The sequence below is a fragment of the Eublepharis macularius genome, chromosome 3 (genome assembly GCF_028583425.1).
Source record: "Eublepharis macularius isolate TG4126 chromosome 3, MPM_Emac_v1.0, whole genome shotgun sequence".
Lineage (NCBI taxonomy): Eukaryota > Metazoa > Chordata > Lepidosauria > Squamata > Eublepharidae > Eublepharis > Eublepharis macularius.
The window spans coordinates 114,533,091-114,555,544 of NC_072792.1; the positions used below are offsets into that span (position 1 = coordinate 114,533,091).

The 22,454-nt window shown below is 42.1% G+C and overlaps 1 protein-coding gene across 1 annotated transcript in view; it reads left to right on the top strand.

Moving 5' to 3' along the window:
- The first annotated feature begins 5,855 nt into the window (after positions 1-5,855).
- SAMSN1 (SAM domain, SH3 domain and nuclear localization signals 1) overlaps positions 5,856-22,454 on the top strand; it is a 131,746-nt gene continuing 115,147 nt past the window's right edge. Inside the window, exons 1-3 of the mRNA XM_054974108.1 lie at positions 5,856-5,909; positions 12,437-12,563; positions 13,035-13,414. Of these exons, the coding sequence (XP_054830083.1) occupies positions 5,856-5,909; positions 12,437-12,563; positions 13,035-13,414 (561 nt within the window). The remainder of the gene's footprint in view (positions 5,910-12,436; positions 12,564-13,034; positions 13,415-22,454) is intronic.

A 22,454-nucleotide genomic window follows, 5' to 3' on the forward strand; every position in this document is an offset into this window, starting at 1 on the left:
GGTGGCCTTTAAGGTTCTACTGGACCCAAATCTTGCTCTTCCACTACAGACCAAGACAGGTACCCACTTAAACTATATAGGAATATGCAAAATTGTATAAAATGTATTGATTTATAGTGTAACATTAAATTAAGAATTAAATCATCAAAATAATGATAGGGATTGTTCCACATCTCATAATGTTCCTGAATATTTGGAAAGAGCAGAATGTTGCAGACATAGAAGGAAGTTACTGGCTTGCAAGTATATGAAAGAAGACAAATTACAGACACATTTATATTAAAATAGGAATTACTGGAATAGGTAGTATATAAGAACACTGGCTTCCAAACACATCTGTTCTGTTCTGTGATTTAAACATGTGAGGTGCAGGGGACATTAATGCCTCTTACGTTTTTGGGGTTTTTTTTACAAAATACATAGCCCTCATATTACTTGATTTTGCTAAAAAAAATCCTGCTCAGTTGTTCACTATGATGTAAATTTGTTGTTCGTTGGCACTCGTCAGTATTTTTTAGTAAAATATTTATTATGTGTTTCAAGTGATGTTAGCTGTGGTTGTCGTGGGTTTTCCGGGCTGTATTGCCATGGTCTTGGCATTGTAGTTCCTGACATTTCCTGATGTTAGCTGTATTGGAAGTAGGTTTGCCAAACCACATCTGGCAACTAGTAGGAGGGTCTTGGCATTGTAGTTCCTGACGTTTCCTGATGTTAGCTGTATTGGAAGTAGGTTTGCCAAACCACATCTGGCAACTAGTAGGAGGGCTGGGACATGGGGAGGTATGACATCGCTATGTCAGTTCTAGGTAAAACTTGAAAGTGACAAAGGGCAGCTTTAGAAATTGCCAGAAACTCTATGGTAAAACCTAGAGCTACCCTTTTCACTTCCAGGTTTTACCCAGAAGTGACATAGTGATGTTGGTGACGCTGCTGTTTTTTTCAATTTTTCTCCCAACACCAGTCCAGTTGGCAGTGAATTTGCAAGTGGGAAGCCTCCTGCTATAGAGGTAATGTGGCTGAAAAGTGGAATAAAAATGTTTCAGGTAGTTTCAGGTACCTTAGTTTCAGGTAGGTAGCTGTATTGGTCTGCATTAGAACAGCAGGATTTGCGTCCATTGGCAAGATATTCATGGTATACGCTTTTCAAAGTCAAAGCTCTCTTCTTCAGATATGAGGAGGAGTGGAGATCCCTGAGACTTTATATGTCAGTCAGGAGATGAGAGAGGTGAAGCAAAGAAGGGAGTCAGAATGTAAAGGCACAAAGTTACAATACAGCTTAATTAGAGTAGAATTTAGCATAGGATAAGAATTCTTTGCAGCCCCAGCCAGAATGAAGAGACAGACATAGGCTTGGAATTAAAGGGCCGTTTATTAACATGACCATTAAACATAAACCATGGCAAGGGCTAACTAAGCAGTACAGGTCAAGCCATGGGGTCATTCTCAGACCTCTGCCTTGACATGCCTGGGCGAGCCCCAAAGCCCCAGGTGTAGGCTATCCCTAGAATGGATCCTCCCATCAAGCACCTAACACCCCAGCTGTATAGCATGAGGGAAGGCCTTGTCCCTGGGGATCCTCGCAGGTGTCTGCCTGTTCTATGGCAGCTGCCTCAAGCATACCGCACTGATGGCACACCCTGTTCCCCACCCATGGGGAAGCGCCACTGAGTGCTCACCAGCCTGCACCCTATTCTCAAAACTCCCCTGGCATTGCAAGGGTCAAGCCTCTGCTTAGACCCTCGCACCCCACAGGTGGCTTAAAGCCAACCAAAGCCCTTTGTCAGGTCTGTTGCCCACTGTCCTTCCATATTGTTATTTTGGTCAGAGATGCTACAAAGACGGGTTTGGCGGAAAGCCTTTAATCTTAGGGCAATTGAGGGGGGCTGGCGTAAGGCTAACCATGCCATTAATAAGTCCTTGGGGGGATGGCATGGGCATTTATTTGCCACGTCCTAGAATTAGGACTGAATTTGCCCACCTCTACCGAGGCGACGGTGTACACCTGTCAACATAGGGCAATGAGATATTTCTCTATGACCTGCGGAAAGTGTGTCAGTCTATGGAAGACAGGATACATTGAAGGTGACTCCCGACCCTTGCAGCAAGAAATCCAAGCTCTCTTGAGTAAATAGGTCTTTATTGAGATATCACAGGCTTCTCGGTACATATGTCCATAGGTTACACAGAAGCAATTAAAGGTGTCTGGCTGTACACAGGTCTCTTGTTAAGAATGACGCAGTGAGCATAGGTTACATTATATCAACCCTTTTACATGTCCCCCCCCCCCCACTGGTCCTCCTGGCCGAACACAATCAGTAGCTGGACGGAAGGAGCTGTCCCAAGGCTGCTGCGGCGAGCCATCCGAGATAAGGGCTCGCTCGTCTCAGGATCCGGAAAGCAACAGGGAGCAGGTGCAAGAGGTTATTGCTGCGGGGTTAGCTGACTTGTCTCTATTCAGCCCTAAGACTTTCATTGTTCTGAACTGGTAAATGAATTCAAGTTCAGCAATCTCATATTATAATCTACCCTTGAAGCATCTTTGTTTGAGAACAGCCACTTTTAGGTCAGCAATGGAATATCCCAGAAGATTAAAAAATGGTTTTTCAGTGTTACAATATTTAATGTCAGATTGATGTTTATTTATTCTTTTGTGTAGAGACTGACCTGCTTGTCCAGTGTAGAGGAAGGACATTGCTAACACTTGATAGTGTATGTAACACTGGAAGATAAACAAGTGAATGAAGCTGAGATGGTGTTGTTAGGTCCAGTGATTGTGCTGTCACAGTGCATAGGGAGACAGTGCTGCTAGCATCTTGGTTTATGCAGGCCCTGATCCCAGAGTTTGTGTTAGGAAGTACATTATTGTGAGTAAAAAGTTGTTTAAGATAGGGGGCTGTCTATAGGTAAGAAAAATAAACCTTGTTTCTCTTGTATATATTATAGCACACTTCCAAGGATAGCTGTATATGTAAGTAATATTCATTGAAGAGGCATGACCTCATGCTTTTGATTTTGCTTGTCAGAAGCTTGGCCTCAATTGTGTTGGGGCAATTTTTAAATTTAAGCAAGTAATGGCTTGAAGAAAAATACTATCTGCTTGTGGCTGGAATGTTTCTGCTTCCAGCTCACCACAAGGAATATGCACTGAAGCGAAATTTTATTTCCAGTATATTTTGTTTGCTTGTTCTTCTCTGACAGTATTCACCTTTAACAATCCAGATATTTTACAGAATATGGGAGAAAAATACGAAATAAACAGTAAGTCTGCCATTGGAATACATTTTCAAAAACATCTTATGTTTCATTTTTCACATAAATTCTTAGGCTGCTTCTAGCCTTCCTACTCTCATACATATTAACAAAGAGGAAAAATGTAGCACTGTATTATATATTATTAAAGTGACAAACATAAATTTTACTAAATAAGAGAAAAAATGTTTTCTTTCATAACCCTTCAGCATTGCCAGCCTAGCTCGTTGACATCTATAGACCACAGACAAAGCAAGAGTATAATAGGGCTGATTATGCAAGATACAAATGTTTTAATAAATATACTTTATAAATAGTTTCAATCATGCATATGGAAAGTATCCCAAATTATGAAGTATTGCATATATGTGCTGCTTCATTTTGCTTCTGAGTCACACAAGCATATACTTCACCCAGTCTCTTAGCAAACATACAGCTATGAATCATTGAATAAATGGTCTCTATTGAAATACATGGTGCTAGAATGCCAAATTAGACTTGATGGTAAAAAATTAAGTTTGCTGTGTGCCTGCTGGGGATGGGAGATCTCCCACCAACAGCAGCCTTCTGGCATTTCAATGGCTAGAAGGAGAAAGGGAAAAATGCCATCAGTGATGGTATGACATCACTTCCAGGAAGACCCAGAAGTGATGCCACACTATTGCTAATAATCACTCCTCCATTTCCCCCCCCCCCAAGTCTCCTTCTAATTGTCAGATCAGGTCTGGAAACCCTATGAAATCCATATTTAAAATTTGAATCTTCTAGGAATAACTTGGAAAAACAGGCCATTTCCACAAGGCTTACCTTGTTCCAGAAAACAGTGAAAACTCGTGAGAAGATGCTGTTATCATGTCTTTTCGTGCGATAACAGCGTCTTCACGCGCGATTTCGCTGTTTTCCGGAACAAGGTAAGCTGTGTGGAAACGGCCAGAAAGAATGTAAAGGGGAAGAGTGCAGAAATCTCTCACCCACAGCTTTTTTCCACTGTTCCTGTTCCTGAGTGCTTTTACCTTAGGCCTGGCCTAAATATGCAACAGTATACATTTCAATGATATAGCACAGTACTAGATAGTATTATGGGCTGCACCACTTCACACTGCAGCTGAGAGATTACATTTTCTAAAAATGTTATACCTTAACAATTCTTTAAAAGTGGTGAACATTAAAAATGTGTGCCTCTCCACCTGCAGTCTGAAGTGGTAACAACAACATTTGATTTATATACCACCCTTCAGGATAACTTAACACCCACTCAGAGTGGTTTACAAAGTATGTTATTGTTATCCACACAATAATCACCCTGTGAGGTGGGTGGGGCTGAGAGAGCTCTGAAGTGCTGTGACTGACCCAAGGTCACCCAGCTGGCTTCAAGTGGAGGAGAGGGGAATCAAACCTGGTTCTCCAGATTAGAGTCCTGTTGCTCTTAACTACTGCCCCAAACTATCCATTGTAATACCTTGAGATTTTACTACCTCATCCTGTTGCTTGTATAGACCAGAACTTGGTCTACCTCACTTCCAGTGCTGGAGCTCAACTAAAAGCAAAGCACCCTGCAGGGAACTGGGCAGGTAAATGGTGAGTGCAGATCATCTGCATGCCTCCTTTGGACTAGAGATGGGCACGAACAGCAATATGAACTAAAAAAACCCACGAACAGCCCAATCTGCTGTTCACAAACAAGCCGTTTGTGAGGCCCCATTCTAAATTAACAGGTGGTCGTTGCAAGCCTCATTCATTGCTGTTCGTTGCTGTTCATCAAGTCAGACAGCCTGGCACCTGCAATCAATTCCCTTGGCAACTTAAGCAGGGATTGTCTGAACTCTGTCTGAACTCCTGCTGTTGCCCTGGAAACCCCAATCTAAGACCAATTTAGCTCGATAAGCAGGTCTTCCTTCCAAGTGTGGAGTGGAGCTCCAAATTTGTTACAAGAGGAAAAGACCGGGGGGCTCCCAGCTCTAGTTTTCAGGGACAGACAGCTGCTGTTAGAGAGACAGGGTGAGTGCATTGGAGCTTGAATTTTCTTTGTGTGTAGTGGGATAGGGATCTACCCCTTCAGGTTCCAGGTCTGCTGCCAGACTCTGGAGCCAAGCTATTATTTATTATTGGTACCTTTCCTGCTGCCTGCTCAGGTAGGGTTTCTGGGAGTGGTGCAGTAGGGATCTACCCCTTCAAGTTCCAGGGCTGCTGCCAGGTTCTGGGGCCAAGCTATTGTTTATTATTGGTACATTTCCTGCTGCCTGCTCCGGTAGGGTTTCTGAGAGTGGTGCAGTAGGGATCTTGATGGCTGGAGGAGAGCCTGCTGGCCCCCACGAACAATGAACATGTTCGTGACAGGATCATGTTCATCAGTGTTGGTTGTTCATGGATGACAACGAACAATGAACACCATGTTCGGGTTTTTTTTTCTGTTCATGCCCATGTCTACTTTGGACCTGTCCTTTTCTCTGCATGATAGGGGGCAGATTTGGGTTTAAATGTGTGTGGCCATGACATGCTATAGAATTTCAGCAATATTCTGTCTGTTATGATACATCCAAATCTTTATATGATATTAGTTACTAAGCTTTCTTGTACTTTTTTTTAAATCTTTTATGGTCAAGGTAATGACATTTGAACAGTGGATTCCACCTCAGAATCATGATACATCTAGTGATATGGTGAGTTAGCACATCTTATATTCTTTTCATTTGCTCTGAATTGTTAGTTGGCGGCAAGAAAAGAGTATTTTGACAAGACTTCTTTTACTGATTTACATTTGTATCATTATCAAGGCAAACCTCTTTAGATCTATGGATTAAATCCTCAGAAGGCTTTGCTAGTAATAGCTTAGTTGCCTCAGCAGGGTTTGTTTCTGGGCTGAGATCTTTGAAAACTAGGTTGTGGTGAAATGGCACAGGTTTGGAAAAGAACTGTTTAAACAGTATTCTGTCATTGTTCAGTGAATGCATAGCCTCATGACTTGGACTGGAAGAACAGCAATTTATATGTAAACATGGGCTTTTCCCAAGGTCATGCAATAAGTCAGTTCTTGGGGCTTAATCAGAAGTAACGCTTTCCATGTGTACCCTTCCAGGCAATTTGTAAGTGTGCTGTCCATATGATTATTGGCTGATTTCTTCCCCTAGCAAAGCAAATACATGATTCCTGGGAGCAACAAGAATCAGTGGGCTGAATAACAGGATGGCACTAACCACTGAGGATGGAGGAGAATGGTAGATTTTCATGGTAGCCAGAGCAGAAACAGTGTCAAGAAAAAGCATCAGGGTAACCCTGCATGTGGAGACCAAATGGCTACTGAGCCTGTTGGGACTGGCCAGTATTCACTGTGTCCAGTGACCTCAGCAAGCCACTGCTGCTGCCTAGATTTGTCCCACCCTCTGCATTCTTTGAATGTGCTCTTTCCATTCACATTCACATGCTCCCTGTCCTTCTAAGCTGCTTGGTCCCTCCACTAGTTTGACTGCCTCACCCAGAACATGATAGTTCTTTCTGCTCCTTGGCAGTTCACACAGCAGTATCAGCAGCTTCTCATCTTTTTCTCACTTGGAAGAAAGCAGCCATTAATCAGATACACACTTCCATTACAAGTTACTTGTAAGTGTACACATAGAAAGTGTCAGGACTGATTAGATCCACTGTCAGAGAAGGCGCACAAAAGATACAAGCTTTGCCTAGAAATTTCCATCATGTAAGGTTAAGGCTATTTGGCAGCAAGAGCAAAAGAAGTATAAATCTCTGCTTTTTCTGCTGCTAACCCTTTGAAACAATGCCCCTTTCACTGACACATAATTCCATGCTCATTTGTTTGTCCCAGCAATGCTCCTCAAAATAGGATATAAAGCAACTAGTTTATTAATATTTATTGGCTGATCTATGTCATAACTATTTCCTTTAAAGGGTGGGCTATGCTAGGTAGTCCTTTGAAAGCTACAACATGGGCAACTCCTTCCTGGATCCAAGCAATTAATTACTGGCTTTGTTTATCCTCATACCTATTCCAAGAGGTGCCACGTTTCATTGCCTCACCCAGTGTGCTGAAGAGACAACTAAGGGTTTGGGTGATGCTGCTCAGCACCAAAGGCATCCCCTCTCTATTCACCCTGCCATAGGGGCAAGTGATGGGCTTCTCAGGAACAATCCTATTCATGACAGATGGTTCAGGGTGTTCACCAATTTGTCATACCTTTAATGAACAACCTTCCCTACTCCTGCCAAACCAGTTATTGTTAAACTAGTTGTAGACCAGGACTAATTATCCCTTCCATCCCCCAACAACAGGAAGCAGTCAAAAAAGAGTTCTCTAAGATACCCTGGGCTAGCCTGATCTCATCAAATCTTGGAAGTTAAGCAGGGTTAACCCTGAATATTACTTGGATGGGAGACCACAAAGGACATCCAGGATCGCTACTAGACATGGGCATGAATGGAAAAAAAACCCCGAACACCCCGTTCGTCGGTCGTTGCCATCCATGAACAAAGAACATGGACGAACATGAACTGTTCCCGGATATGTTCATTGTTCGTTGTTCGTGGGGGCCAAAACCACCCCCACCCCCCCACTTAGCTCCCCTCCCCTCAAACCCACTTACCTGGCCCTTTAAAGATCCCTTTAAACTATCAGCTGGCAGGGGCCCTGTCCTGGCAAAAACTGCAGTGTCTGCTGGCAGCTACTTTGAGGGGCTACGAACTGACCTTCCCAACGTCCAATACCCACCAAATTTGCAGGGGACATAGTCCTCACTGTCCTCTGAAGACACCCCCCCCCCCCAAGTTTCAGAGAGATTGCACCCTAGGAAAGGTATGATCCATGGGTCTCCTTGTTGGCTGTCATTTTCTCTTCACAGTGGCAAAAACAGGACTCTCTGCTGGAAGTAATTTGAAGGGTTAAAGCCGGAAGGAAAGCCAGAAGGAGTTCAGACAGAGTTCAGTCCCTGCCTCCGGTTGCCAAGGGGATTGATTGCAGATGCCAGACTGTCTGGCTTGACAAACGGCTGCCAAAGGCAATGAATGAGGCTTGCAACGACCACCTGTTCGTTTAGGATGGGGCATCACGAACAGCTTGTTTGCAAACAGCAGATTGGGCTGTTCATGGTTTTTTTCTGTTCGTAATGCTGTTCATGCCCATGTCTAGTCGCTACACAGAGGCGGGCAATGGCAAATCACCTCTGAATGTCTCATGCCTTGAAAATCCTCTGGAGTTGCCATAAGTCAGCTGAGACTTGAGAGCACTTTATACACACAATAAACCAATCATAGTGGATCCTTCCCCCACAAAAATGTTGCCTGGTCCTAAAGTGACCAGTTTGTCCCATGTGGCCTTAGGTGGGGGTAGCAGCATGTAGCAAATGACTGTGTGGGAAGGACATGAAGCCTCTTTCATAGCTTACCCATTTGCCCTTCGTATAGGCTAGGCAATTAGCTGTCCAACTAATAAAGTCCTGTGCCTTATTTGAATCTAGAAGGGGCTGGGACAACTGTATCCACTGTCCCAATGACAGTGAATGAATTTCTATAAGTTGACGAGATTGTGCTGTTCTGCTTTGAGTCCCTCCCTCCCCCTTCCCTCACAAATTAAAATTCAAAATCAGACCTTCCTGCCCCAAATTAATGGGCATGTTACTTTTGAATAGTTACAGTAGGGCTGCTAAGCATTACCTAATTCAATTGCTAGCATTCTGTAACCATTTGATCCATATTTTGCAAACAGCCTTCACAAATCCCTGAAGAATCTATGTTCAGATGTCTAAAATCCCCTTTGCAGACAACATTATGCATGGTGAAATCAACATCCCTGAATGGAGAGCAAGAGAATAGAGGCCTCGCCCCATGTCTGTGTATGATTATTGGTTTGTGAGTGTGATTTCCATGTGTGTATGAGTTGTGCCTATGTAAGCTCTGTCTCCATGCTGGGGAACATTAAAAAAGCAGTATTTTCAATCACAGGGAGAGAGACTATATATATTACCAGTGTGCAAACTTTGGTACTGTGCTCAACGCCTAGCAATTGTTTGCCAGTGTGGCAAAGGGCCGACATGCTCATGCCCACTTCTGATCTGCACTCATTCATCATAACAAGCGTAACGTCATTTGCAGAGGGCTATTCACTCCTAGGAATTGGAAAGGCCTCAAGGATCATCTTGTCCAACACCATCCTCATTGTGAAGAAATGTGAAAACTTTGGATCATTGCTTGTGAACTAATGAAATAGGACTATACAAACAATAAAAATAATAACTCCATACTGGGTTTGTGCATGTGTTTAACACACTGAAGATGCAGTAAAGCTAGAATATCATGATGTGCAAGTTTGCTTGTGTCACTGAGAGCTCAAATACACAATATTCTGGGTCATGGGTGTGTGACCGGATTCATAGTCAAAGGTACATGAGGGGAACTCACCTTAAAGAGTGCTCCTTTGCTCGCCACTGCAAGGGCATGCTGCAAGAAGAGAGAAGGAACTTCTAGTTTCTCTCCTGCCTTGCTTTTGCCCATGGAACCAGAAGTGGCTGCCCCTTTTCTCTTGGTCCATGTGTCTTTCCTTGGCTATGTATTTGAGCCCTAAGTGCTATCAGCAGAAGATTCTACTGAAAGTTACCCTCACTGGGACTTTTTGATGGAACAACGTCTTTAGTCAATATGGTGTACATCATAATATTTTAAGCAATATGCCTAATTCAACCAAGTAGCTTTGAAATTTTAAATAAACATGAAATCAACTCTCAAATGTGGACTTCTGAATCTTTTTGTAACATGGTTGTGAGTGATGTTAGATTTCATTCATACTATAAATTCAAAATTAACCTGAGTTGTTCCATTATGCACCACTTACGGAAGCCTCAAATTACATTTAATTCTGTGTAAAGCTATAGCCTGTTTTTTTATCTTCCAAGTTGTATTCTGGCGAAAAGTTCTTAGATATGTAAAATCATTCTTTCATTTCAGAAAGTCATGCTTAGTTTAACACAATCTGTTATTTTAGATTACATTTTAAGATACTATTTTTATTTTATAATCTCTTTTCCATTATAGTTCCCTTTCCCATCCCTGTCTATTCCTCAAACAATTTGTGTGGTGTGGCTTACACTGAAAAAAAAGTTTCATAATTTTTATATTCTTACTCAAAATTTTACTATATTACATATCTATTCTATTGTGTTTGGTTCCCAAAGTATTTTATTCCATGAAAATACTTTTTAATATTAAAAATTTGCAACCTTGTATCAGAAATGTTGGTATTCAAAGTCTGAAATATCTGTACAGATTATTGAATTGGAAGTCTGAAGAATACAAAACAGTTGCTAAATGGAGGCCTGTTTGGCTCTGCATCTTAATATACAGCACCTCAGCACTCATTTTGGGTGTACATTTTACACAATAGAGCTTTAACATGGAAACATACACCTGATCAGACTGGTGAATTGTTGTGTGTAAACAGCTGTTTATGGAGCAGTGACTATGAAAAGCAATTGTTCATGTTGGCAAGAGTATCTACACAACAATAGTCACACGAACTGATTAAAAAGTAAAGAAAGTTTATTTAGAAACTAACATACCTGATATTAAAGTGGAGAGATAGAGATAAACTTCTAGCTATCTAGCTGAGAAGAAGCAGGATATTTCCGTGAGGGTACCAATATGGAGACAAGGAAATAACGCTCAATAGAAAGAGAAAAGAGTCCAGTAGCACCTTTAAGACTAACCAACTTTACTGTAGCATAAGCTTTCAAGAACCACAGTTCTCCTCTGGATCTATGATAGAAAGAGAGGTGCTGTCCTCACTTTCCTATCTGACTAGCCCTTGTTGCTGCTTGTAGGGTCTTCTTCTCTTTCTATTTGTACTCCAGACATAGCTTCTTCAAACATTTCTGTCTGGTTTATATTCAAAACCCACTGTCAGAGAGAAAACTGCTACATTAGGATTTTCCCACCCCTCCAAAATTTTCTAAAGAAGGTAGGCTTACTATCACTATGATATATAGCAGCAACAGGGCTTTTTTCAGCAGGAACACAGTGGAACGGAGTTCCAGAACCTCTTGAAAATGGTCACATGGCTGGTGGCCCCACCCCCTGATCTCCAGACAGAAGGGGCAATCTAAACTCCCCTCTGTCTGGAGATCAGGGGGCGGGGCCACCAGCCATGTGACCATTTTCTCCGAGGGCAACCCACTGAGTTCCCAGAAAAAAAGCCCTGAGCAGCAAAGAAGCAAAAATCCACTTTTGGTACAATAGCTCAGGCCATGTGATAATGTGGATTAAAAGTAGGACTCCATTGCCATTATATATAGCACAATCAAATCTCTACGCAGCATCACTGCCAATAAGCAACACTAAGAAAATTAATTTCAACTAGCACAGCGCTTCTTAGGCTCTTACATTGTTGTTGTCAATAATGTGAGATCTATAAGCATGCCTAAATTACCCAACTCTTTCTTATTGTATCACTAATTAAGGAATTTGGAACATTTTATACCTAAGATCATTCCATGTTATCACGATTCTTATGTTCCAAATGCTGACCATTCACTTTTTAAATTTCTTTTGAAGCCCCACTTTCAAGTAAGGTGGATTCCAGGTAACTGCCACAGATACTTGAAACCAGGGGGCTCTAACCAGCAAGAACCTCTCACCGGCAGGTTTTCACAGTATTGCATCACTCTGAAGTTTGAAAACGAAAGATATAGAACAAAGACATTTGGAACTCCAGACTTTTCACCAAGGCTGTGTGTTTACAACCACTGCTTCAATCCTGATGTTACAGGATCAGTAAGATTGCTGAAGTATATAACAACAACAACAGCATTTGATTTATATACTGCCCTTCAGGATAACTTAATGCCACACTCAGAGAGGTGTACAAAGTATGGTATTATTATTCTCACGACAATCACCCTGTGAAGTGGGTGGGGCTGAGAGAGCTCTGAGAGAACTGTGACTGACCCAAGGTCATCCAGCTGGCTTTAAGAGAAGAAGTGGGGAACCATACCCAGTTCTCCAGATTACAGTCATGTGGCTCTTAACCACTACACCAAACTGGATTTCAGTCGTCATTCAGACATCTCAGATCTGTGACAGAGTTTACAGTTAGAAAGAAACAAGAAAACATTTCTTTACCTCTCAAATAAATTGAGAAAGACAATGTTTTAACTCTTCCAACTCTGTGTTTTGTTTTGTTTTGCTGTACTAGGTTGCAGACACAGATGAGAACAAAGCTGAAACAATGGGAACCTTAAAACGGCTGCAGAAATTAGTTCGAACCAAGAAAGCCAGTTTGCAAAGTTTAGAGGACATCAAGCATGTCTTGGCTCCTCTCAGTAAGTAAGAGTCTATGACTGCATACAATCTACATTGGTTTCAGCTCACATTCCGAGAACAATTCCAGAATGTACAAGCACTGTAGAAGCTTGATTCATTCAAATGTAAATTACTTTGTTGTTATTCTTGTGAAATATTATTTGAACGTACATAGAACAAAGTGCTTTCCTGGTTGGCTCAAAGAATGTGTGAATTTTCAAATTGGTAGTTGAGGCATGTTAGGAGACACGACGCTTCAATATTCTAATATTTCAGCTATGATTTGTAAACTACTCTGAGTCATGATGAGTAGGATACAAATATTTTAATAAACAAAAAAACATAAAACAAAATAATTCTCTGTGTTTGGCTCCAAATTGGTTATCCACAAGTTTCCCATGCATCTATCCACATCTTTTTATTATTTGTATGTTTGAGGGACAGATATTTTATACAGATTTAATCCACAATCTTTTAAAAACTTTTTGAAGATCTCCCACCACAGCATGCCTGCCTCACTGAAGACGAAGATGAAGGGCTGACATCCTGTATGAAACTAACTAAATCACAGGAGAAGAAAATCTTGAAAGAGAATACAAGACGAAAGGAAGAAAGGGACACTAGAACAGACCTCATCTCTACTTCCTTAGGCAGATCTTATATTTCAAGACTGAGCAACTTGGGAAATATTTCCATCCATTCAGAAACTGAATTTCAACTCTGGAGTGACTGGAAGCCCTTCCCTGACAATCAGCTATGTCCTTGTGATTTTCTGATCACCCGAATAGAGGAGTGGGAAAAATGTACTTGTTGCTCTCACCAACCCAGTCTTTCTTGTTCTCTTGCTGATGTGGATCTCCCACTGTCATGGGTAAGTTCCTGATTTTTTCAGCTAACTGGCTTTCCACAGAAGTGACATAGCAATGTTGATGATGTTGCTTTTTTTTTTTAATTCTCCTGCCTCCAGTCAGGGTGGCAGTAGAAAAAGAGGGCTACCAGCGGGGGGGAACCCCCCCACACACACACACTACAGTGGGAGGCTTGGCAGCCCTTTTCCAGTCCATGGTGGTTTTACAGCCTAGGCATTTTTTTCTAAGTTACTATCTGAAAAGGATTTTAAATTTACCCACCACTGCAGTTGTAGAAATAATGGTAGTGAAATCTAACTATAGAATACACATCTAAAAATTGCAAATCTGTATTTTTTTCTCCTTGAAAGGTTATCAAAACATGCATGTGCAAAACAGCCTGATGCAGGAAGCATGAAAATAGTTCCTTATGTCAAGAGCAGTTGCTTCAATCTGAAATCAGCTGATTTGGTCAAATGACCACTTTACTAGAACCAGTTTCAAGCTTTCAAACTACAGTTTTGCCACTGTGCCTTGAACCATCTTTTTCCTACCTTCCTTTTTAATTGTTCTAAACATTCAGCTTGCTAAAGAGTTCTGGGGAATTCAAAAGTGCATTTTTGTGATATTTACAGTAGTTCTTGGAAATTGGTTTGCATTTCCTTAACATTTAACATATGAAAGAAAATATCCTCCATATCTTGTAAGCCTGACACAGAACTTTATGATTTATTCTTTGTTTTTGTTTTGGGTGGGTTTTTTATTATCTATTCTAATTACTTTAGTTACTAGTCAATTTGGATTTTTTTAAAGTTCTGAATCTGACAAATGGCTCAGAGTCACACTTACATCAAATAGTGTGCAATGAAAATGGTGAATGCTTTCTTTCACATATTAAAAGTTAATATGTAACTGGGCTTCTACGGCTAGTGCTTAGACAGCTGTTTTAATGTTGTGAGAGTTCGGCACTTTGACACTCTGACATAAAGTAACAAATTCAGGTTGAGCTGTTTGCTAATAGAAGTTGGTGGTAACATAAAAGATATTCCTGACAAGAGACTGAGTATTAATCAGAACAACATATGTCTGTTGATCTTGATTTTAATCAGAGATAGGTGATCAGGAAGCATCACATTTGCCACTTGAAAAGTCATGCTGCCGAGCAATTTTTCAAACTGAGAAGGCTACCAAAAGTTACCCTTTGTGAATGCAGTGTAGATGGATGATCAATAATCTTGCAGATCCTGTGCCTAAAGAAGGCCATACTTCTGTTCTTCTCTAGCCCCACAATATCTCAGTCTTTCTCACAATTTGATCTACAGCCACAGTTCATCCAAACGAAATTGTGCATTTAAAAGCCCATAGCTCAGTGCTATCCCCTCAAATTTGGAGAAAACTCTGTACTTTATCCAGAGTTTTCCCCATATGCTAGAGCATCCCAGGTGTCCCCTTGGTGATACACTGATATAATTTCCAGATGCCCAGGGGGTGATGTCAACATGTCAGGATGCTGATGACACTCCCCTCATTCCTGACATTCTTCTCCCCATTGGCCAGTTGATTTCCTCCTTGACACGGTAAGTCCCCCCACCCCTGCTAGTTGCTGAGGGGTCCTAGCAACCTTCATCTGGAATGGGGTGTCATCAGTATGCTGATAGCCAGCTGTAGTTCTCCTGCCATCTTATTCCATAAAGGAAATAGAAACCCTGAACCGGTACCTGGAATCAGCAGTGAATTGGATGCAGGCCAACAGGCTGAAAGTTAATCCAAGAAAGAACCACATTAGTAGACCAGAGTATATTCAAGAATAGATGGGGTTGTGCCTCCTGAATTATCAAGCTCACTCTGGGGGACTGCTTCTAGATTCATCACTGTCTTTGGATCAGCAGATGGTAATAAAAAGAGATGCTTTTTATCAGGTATGCTGTTCCTGAATTAGGTGGACTACTGTAATTCACTCTTTATGGGGCTAGTATTATTAATGTCAGGGCCTTTGGGGCTCTTCTCCAAGGCTGTAGTAAGCTCTGCCTCTAGGTGTTGGTAAGCCCAGCTTATTGGACATTTAAAATATGCTTATTCTGGAGATATTTTTACAACTGATTTAATTTTTTGCAGTGAGACCTTTATTACATCATTAATTTTCTGCTGCTGTTTCTTAGCTGGTTTAGTTAATTTTAGTGATGGTTGTATTGTATTATATTTATTGTTATGCATTTATAATTTATTATTTTAATTTATATACTAGCAAGACACTTTGGCTGCTTTTGGGAACAGAAGGCGGTATAGTAATATTAATATCAATAATGATAATAATAGATCAGGTCTGACTTTGTATAAGTTCAAAGCACACAAGTTTCTGCGGACCACAAAGGTAGTGATGCAAATGATGATGGACATAATTGCTTTGCTCATAGAACCCATGCCTTCATTTTAAAAAAAATCTGTGATAGCTGCACTCTGCTAATTATGTATTGCAGGCTTGCTTGCATACAACATAAATACATTACACGTTGGTTACTGCTTGAGGACTCCCAGCTAAACGAGTGAACTATCTTCATTAAGGAATACTATCCTTGAATTGATATATAGTTATATCAAAGTTCTCTAGTGTCTCATTCACAAACATTCAGTACTTCTGTTTAGTTATGAGACAACAAATGCCTATGCAGTTGTTTGTTGCATTTAAAGTTGACTCATTTGATCAGAACAGGAAGCAACCATCACAAATGGAGTATTATGTGCATTGTCCTGCTGTACCATGTTCCCAGATGAATAAATAGGAAGTTAAATATAAAATCCAAATTTACATTAGTCAATAAAACAGTCACATGTCTTGATCATCTGAGGCACAATCCTGTTTGATTTTCTCCTGAATTTCCCAGAAAGAACAAATGGGGGTTGGGCAAAGTCACAAAACTGTGCAGAAGTTCTCAGTGTCTCTGCTCACCCCATCCTTCGAGATAGGTATTGTTTAATTATCCACCAAAGTTTAAATAATTTTTCAAACTACCCAGAAGAAAAATTCTTGTCTCTTCTGACTTACATCAGTACCACTTACCTTTCAGATACTGCCCAGTTCTCCTATACTGACTTTCAAATGTACCTTTTTGTTTAGATATTCTAAATTTATAGCTTAAGTTATTTCCAGTGCAGACTGTCTTTTGGTACATGTCATGCAGAATAAGCACTTTGGTGGTTGCCACAAATGACACAGAGGAGCATGAGCAAATTACTAACGGCATAAACACTTAATGAGTAAAATCTGTGTAAACTGCTGCCAGTTCTGGGTTGGAAAATTCCTGGAGATTTGGGGGGGGGGGTGAAACCTGGAGAGGGTGGGGTTTAGGGAAGGGAGGGGCCTCAGCAGGGTATAATATCATAGAGTCCACCTTCAAAAACTGCCATTTTCAGTCCCCCTGCCATCACTGATCTCCAGCTGATCTTGGTCAGCTGGAGATCAGTTGTAATTCCAGGAGATCTCCAGCTGTCACCTGGAGGATGGCAGCCCTACTAATTGCATAATTACTATTGTTCTCTACACGTCTTAATACTTGGTAAAGATTAAATGCAAAAACTTTTTAAAAAACTGTGAATTGAGGATCTAATCACATTATATTATGACTGCTGTGATTTTCAACCAGTCAATTTTGGCTTCCATCTGTGTAGCTGTGGGACCTCTGTCAATCTGACAACTGCCACATGTTGAATAGTTTTTGTCACACAATTGCAAATACTTTGAAAGCTGTTGTTGTAACTGGGTATCTAAACCTAATTTATGAAAGAGTGGCATATGGTGCTTGTTGTGCAGATAACTGGTTCAGCTCATGGGACCAAGGCTGAAAATATGGCTATGGTCTCCAAAGATCATGTGAACAAACCTTTAAATAGAGGAAAGGAACAGCCACATTCCATTCACTTTTGAATGTTCAAAATAATGCATAAACATAAAAGAAGATGGGAGGGGGGCAGGTTCAGGGGCATATACTCCTTTGTCCTTCAGCAGCTCCATTATCCATCACGCTCTCTTCTGTTCTGTTTGGGCTTGCAGATCCACGGGACTGGAGAGGTGAGGGATATTCTGCTGCTACTGCAGCACAGCCTCGAGTAGGGCTGCCAGTCCCCTGGTGGGAGTGGAGGATCTCTCACTCACATCCTCCACCCACCGCCACCACTCACCTGGCCAGCAGGGGTAAAAGGCATGGGGGACAAGCCTGGGAGACAAAATACCTCCCAGACAAGCCCACAGTGGGGTGGAGGACCCCCCCCCCCAGCATGACGTGACAATATCACTTCCAGGAGTGATGTCATTGTGTTGGTCATGGGAATGTTCCTGCGTGTCTGGTGCTGGGGCCGGACTTAGGGAACGCCCCAGGGACATCCACCCCAGAAACAAGGCTTGCAGCCCCCCAGTCCAGCCCTGCCACCCTTAACACTCACCCAGCCAGGAGAGGACAGACGTCAGAGACACCAACAAGGGCCAATAATGCCAAAGAAGCCCCAGGTGCAGAAAGTTCAGGCAAAGCCCCAGGTGCAAGAAGCTCAGGCAAAGCCTCAACAACAGGAGGCAGGCTAGGTGACGTCTCCTGGGTCCTAACAAATGCCAGTTACCCAGTCAGGGCTCCAGGGCAGCCTCTTTCCTCAGCCCAGGGGAAGAACAATAGCCCAGCCAGGGGGAGAAGAGGCAAAGGGCAGAGACAGCCAGCCAGAACCAACTCAAGCAGCAGGCCACACTACCACCCGGGGGCCAGCAGGAGAGGTGCAGCAGCACAGTAAACCAACAGACAGGCTAGAAAGGGCGGGGAGTAGCCTGGAAGAGCCAACAGCAGAGCAGCCACAGGTGTGGCTGCCTAAGGCAATGAAGGCAGCAGCTAGGTTGTTAGGGGCAGGGCTAGGAGGTGGAGGCTGGGATTGGTGAAGGAATAAAAGGGGAGTCCCCTCTACATGCAGGGGGGGGGATTGAGAGTAAGGGGTTAGATGAGACGTGTGGAGCGACAAGAAACAGATAGGAGTATCCTGAGAAGGCAAGGACAGCAGTTAAAGAGACAGTGGCTGACCTCAATCCCAGAGGGGAGAGCATCACACTGTGCTTTGCTTGGGGCCAATTTGGGCACCAAACAGGCTGATTCTTAGTGTTTTCACTATGTTTGGCCCCGCTGAGACAGTAGCTTCCAATTTACACTGGAAGTGATGTTTTAGGGCCTCCAGAGTGAGTGCACATGCTGTTTCAATGTATGCTCTGGGGCTCTCAGCCTGCCTCTCCTCTCCTCAAACCACCGATGTGGTAGCAAAGGTGGGGATGGGGAATTTCCTACCCACATCAGGGGGTTGGCATTCCTATGCTCAGTCAATTGCTCTGTAGACTCAAGAACTAGCAGTCCTGCAACCTCTTCTCCTCCCTCTCACTGTCCTGGCTGGGCTAAATTGCTAGTAGCTGTTGGCCAGTGATTTGGACAAGAGAGGAAATTCTGTTCAACAAAAACTAAGAAGAAACTTGATTCTTGTCTAGCAGGTTATTTTTCAGTAAAAGAAATACGCCTTATACTAAGAATTTATTTGTGGCTTTTGATGAAGCTGTGAGCCTTGCGAAACGGGACAATTTTGCCAGGCAAACCCGTTGCCAATCTCCCGCCGGGAGCAGCCGGAGAGTGTGGGCGCTCCCCTGTCTTCTTGATTTGACCCTCGGCACTTGTGAATAAAGCTTTGGATTGCAGCAGCGGTCTTTTGGCGTGTCCTTAGTGTGCCTTTTGCCTTGGAGTTTGGGACCGTTCCCCCTGTCCTTTTGCAGTGATTTAAGAGGGCCTTAAAACAGAGTGTTAAAGGCCCATATTGCATTACTGTTGTTGCAGTATTCTTTGTTGCTGCTGTTGTCCTGGCTGGTTTGAAAGCTATTGGTTGTAGCTGAATTAGGGACTTAAAGGGCTCATAATGTGTTGCTGATATTGCAGCATTTCTCCTTGTTGCCACTGAGTTGCTGGCACATGAGCATTCAGTGACTCCTGGATAAGTCTGGGGGGTTGCACTGGCAATGAGAGCGGGCCTGCTCACAGACAAGGGGGCTGGAGCTGAACAAATCCTTTCTGGAGGCTTCAGTTTAAAGCTGAGATTATATTGGTTCATGGTATTTCATTTGAGAATTATTAGCATCTTCATTTATAGCCTACCTTTTTCATCCACTCAAGGTGGATTACAAAATATGAAAAGAAATTCAAATAGCTCAGATATCTAATAAACACTGCCCCCAGACTCACCTGGGGGACCGGATTGCAGGCTGCACAGTGGGGAGAATAGGGGTACATGGTAGCCACCATGTTTGAAGGGCAGCGGGGCTCCCAGCAGCAGCTGCAGTGGCAGCCTGCACTGTCTTGGATCTAAGCCAAGGCAGGCCAATCAGAGCTGGCCAGCCTGGCTGGCGGGGGCAGGGAGAGGGCTGTGGGCCTCGGAGGCATGGTCTCCTCTTAGGTCTGCCACCAACCCCTTGTTAGGGAAAGCTCGCCGTTGCCCCTTGTTACAAAGGTAAAAAAAACCATTGAACTGACATTGAAGTGCAGTAAAAGGGAGTAATACATGATATAAACATGGAAATATACTACAGTAAGTAGCCTCTTCTTATATAAGTAGGCTCTTGGGCCCATCTATTATACCTAGCCTTGCCTGGTGCTTGCCAATAATGGGCATTTTCCTGCCAATCCCTGCTTCTGCCTGCCGATTGCCAGCTTATTGAAGGAGGGAGACAGATGAGAAAACTGGGTGTGTGCACAACTGTGTCCCCAACTAATGAAGTCACTTCCAGCATGACCTGTAAGTGAAGGTATAATGCCAGATCCAATTCTTTAATAATCAGCCTCAAACAAACTAAATAATCTGATTTCAGCCGATTGTTAAAGAATCGGCCCTGGTATGACTCTCTGGCTTCTGCCTGCTTCTAAGTTATGCATATACCAGGAAGACAGGTAATTACCCCTTCTCCCCATCTCCCAACAGTTGCTGGGGGAGCTGGCAACTCTCATAATACCATAGTTTTGAACCACTTATAAGAATGCCCTTCTAATTATTTTGCAAGCAACCTGCCTGAGACCATCAGAAAGGTCCCAACATAGGAGTATGAATGCCTTCCTGATAGCCTCAGGGAGGGTACCATAGATAATGCACATTAAGAGGCAGTTGCCTATTTTACCTGTTTGTAGATTGGCACCTGCAGAAGACAATGCTCAGATGAGTGCAGCTGGCTTGGAGGAATATAGCAAGAGAGGTGGTCCTGCAGGTATGTGGATCCCAGGCCATCAGGGGTTTTGTGGGTCACAGCTAGGACTTTGAATTGAATCCAGTAACTGATTGGTAACTATAACGGACCCCCCGCCCCTTCACTCCCCTGACTCAGAGGCAGATTTTTCTACCAAAATCCAAGTTTGTCTGCTTTGGCTGAGCAGCCCCAAGTAGCACGTCTCTATTCGTGATTTTGTGTTCCACCCTAATAAGCAGTTATAGTTTTGGCTTTTTAAGCCCAGCCCAGAAACTTGATGGGGGAAAAGCAGGATCCCTCTTCCTCAGAAATGGCACTGGAGAGTGTACACCATTCAAAAGAAGCAACAACTTTATTGAACAGGCAGGGATAAAATAAGGACAGTAGAACAGAATACTCTTTAAGTTACCAGCAAAATAATTTTCCTGAAATGTAGTTTTTTATTCTTAGTTCATAACAGTGAGAGGTGTTTTGTTTAAGATTTTGCTTATAGCAACAATGCTTCTTCACAGAGTTCCCTTTTACAGCTCAGGTTTCCTGATGTTTGTTCAAAACTGTTTTCCCTCTACAGCAGACCTGAGGTCCTCCTCAAAGCCAAACCCTCTTTAGACACTGGGCAGGAATTGATCTTCTCCTAAGAAGAATTAACTCTTCTTTATTTGGCTTGAATGGGAGTCTCCACTTGCTACCCACTCATTCTTGCCAAATCACACCCCAAGTTCTATCATGGCTGTGTAAATGGGTTTCAGCTTTTGCTGACTTTTATACTTGGAATTTTTAACTAGATTTCTCCCTCAAGACAATGATGTCACAGTCAGGGTCAAAGATTTCTTTTCCCTCAGGCCAGAGTGGAACCTGACTGAACTTCCCTGTCAGAAATTCACACACACTCTTCTGAACTCAAAACCTATCAGCAACCGTCATCCTGAAGGCTGGTTCCAACTGACCAATCAGAGAGAAGAGAGAAGGCTGTCAATCAAGCTCTCATTACAGGCAATTAAGTACTTCTCTTCCAGCTCTCTGAGTGTTGCGCTTAGGGGACCTTCTTTTTTTTTTAAAAAAAACATATTGGATGGGTTAACAAACATAAACATAATAATCATTATCATTTCCCACCCATTGCATTTTCCCCATCCTTTCCCCCCTCCCTTATCTAATGACTCCCAACAGTTTTCCATACCCAACTTAACCTAAAGAATATATACTATAAATTCTTAAAATCTATAATAATATGTATAATATATATCTATATAATACATACTAATCTAGTCTATTTAGTTGTATTAACTATATTAATATAATACTTATCTAAATTAAGAGTATAAAAATATATAAGTATATAATAGGTACATATACTAACTAACTAACTAACTAACTATATATATATACTAATCCTTAAATACCTATTATCTATATTATAAATCTATTGCTTCTCATACATCACTAAAATATTATATATACTCCCTATTACCTATTCAACCTTATTATTCAACCTTATTACTTCCCATATGAATACACTGTCTTACTCTTAACTTTATAATACTATAATTCTATAACTCTATACTAATCCAATAAAATATAATAACATATACCCCCTTTTAACCTTAAGTAAAGTTCTATCTCCCCCTTAACAACTATCCAAAGACCGCAATTTCCCCTTCATGTCCGACTTTTTCTCCACATATTTCTTGAATTTTTCCCAACTTAATGTATATTCCAATACTTCTTGCTCTTTCAATTTCCTCGTTAGTTTGTCCATTTCTGCCATATTCAGAACTTTCAAGATCCAATCTTCCATAGATGGTATCTCCTGAGTCTTCCAC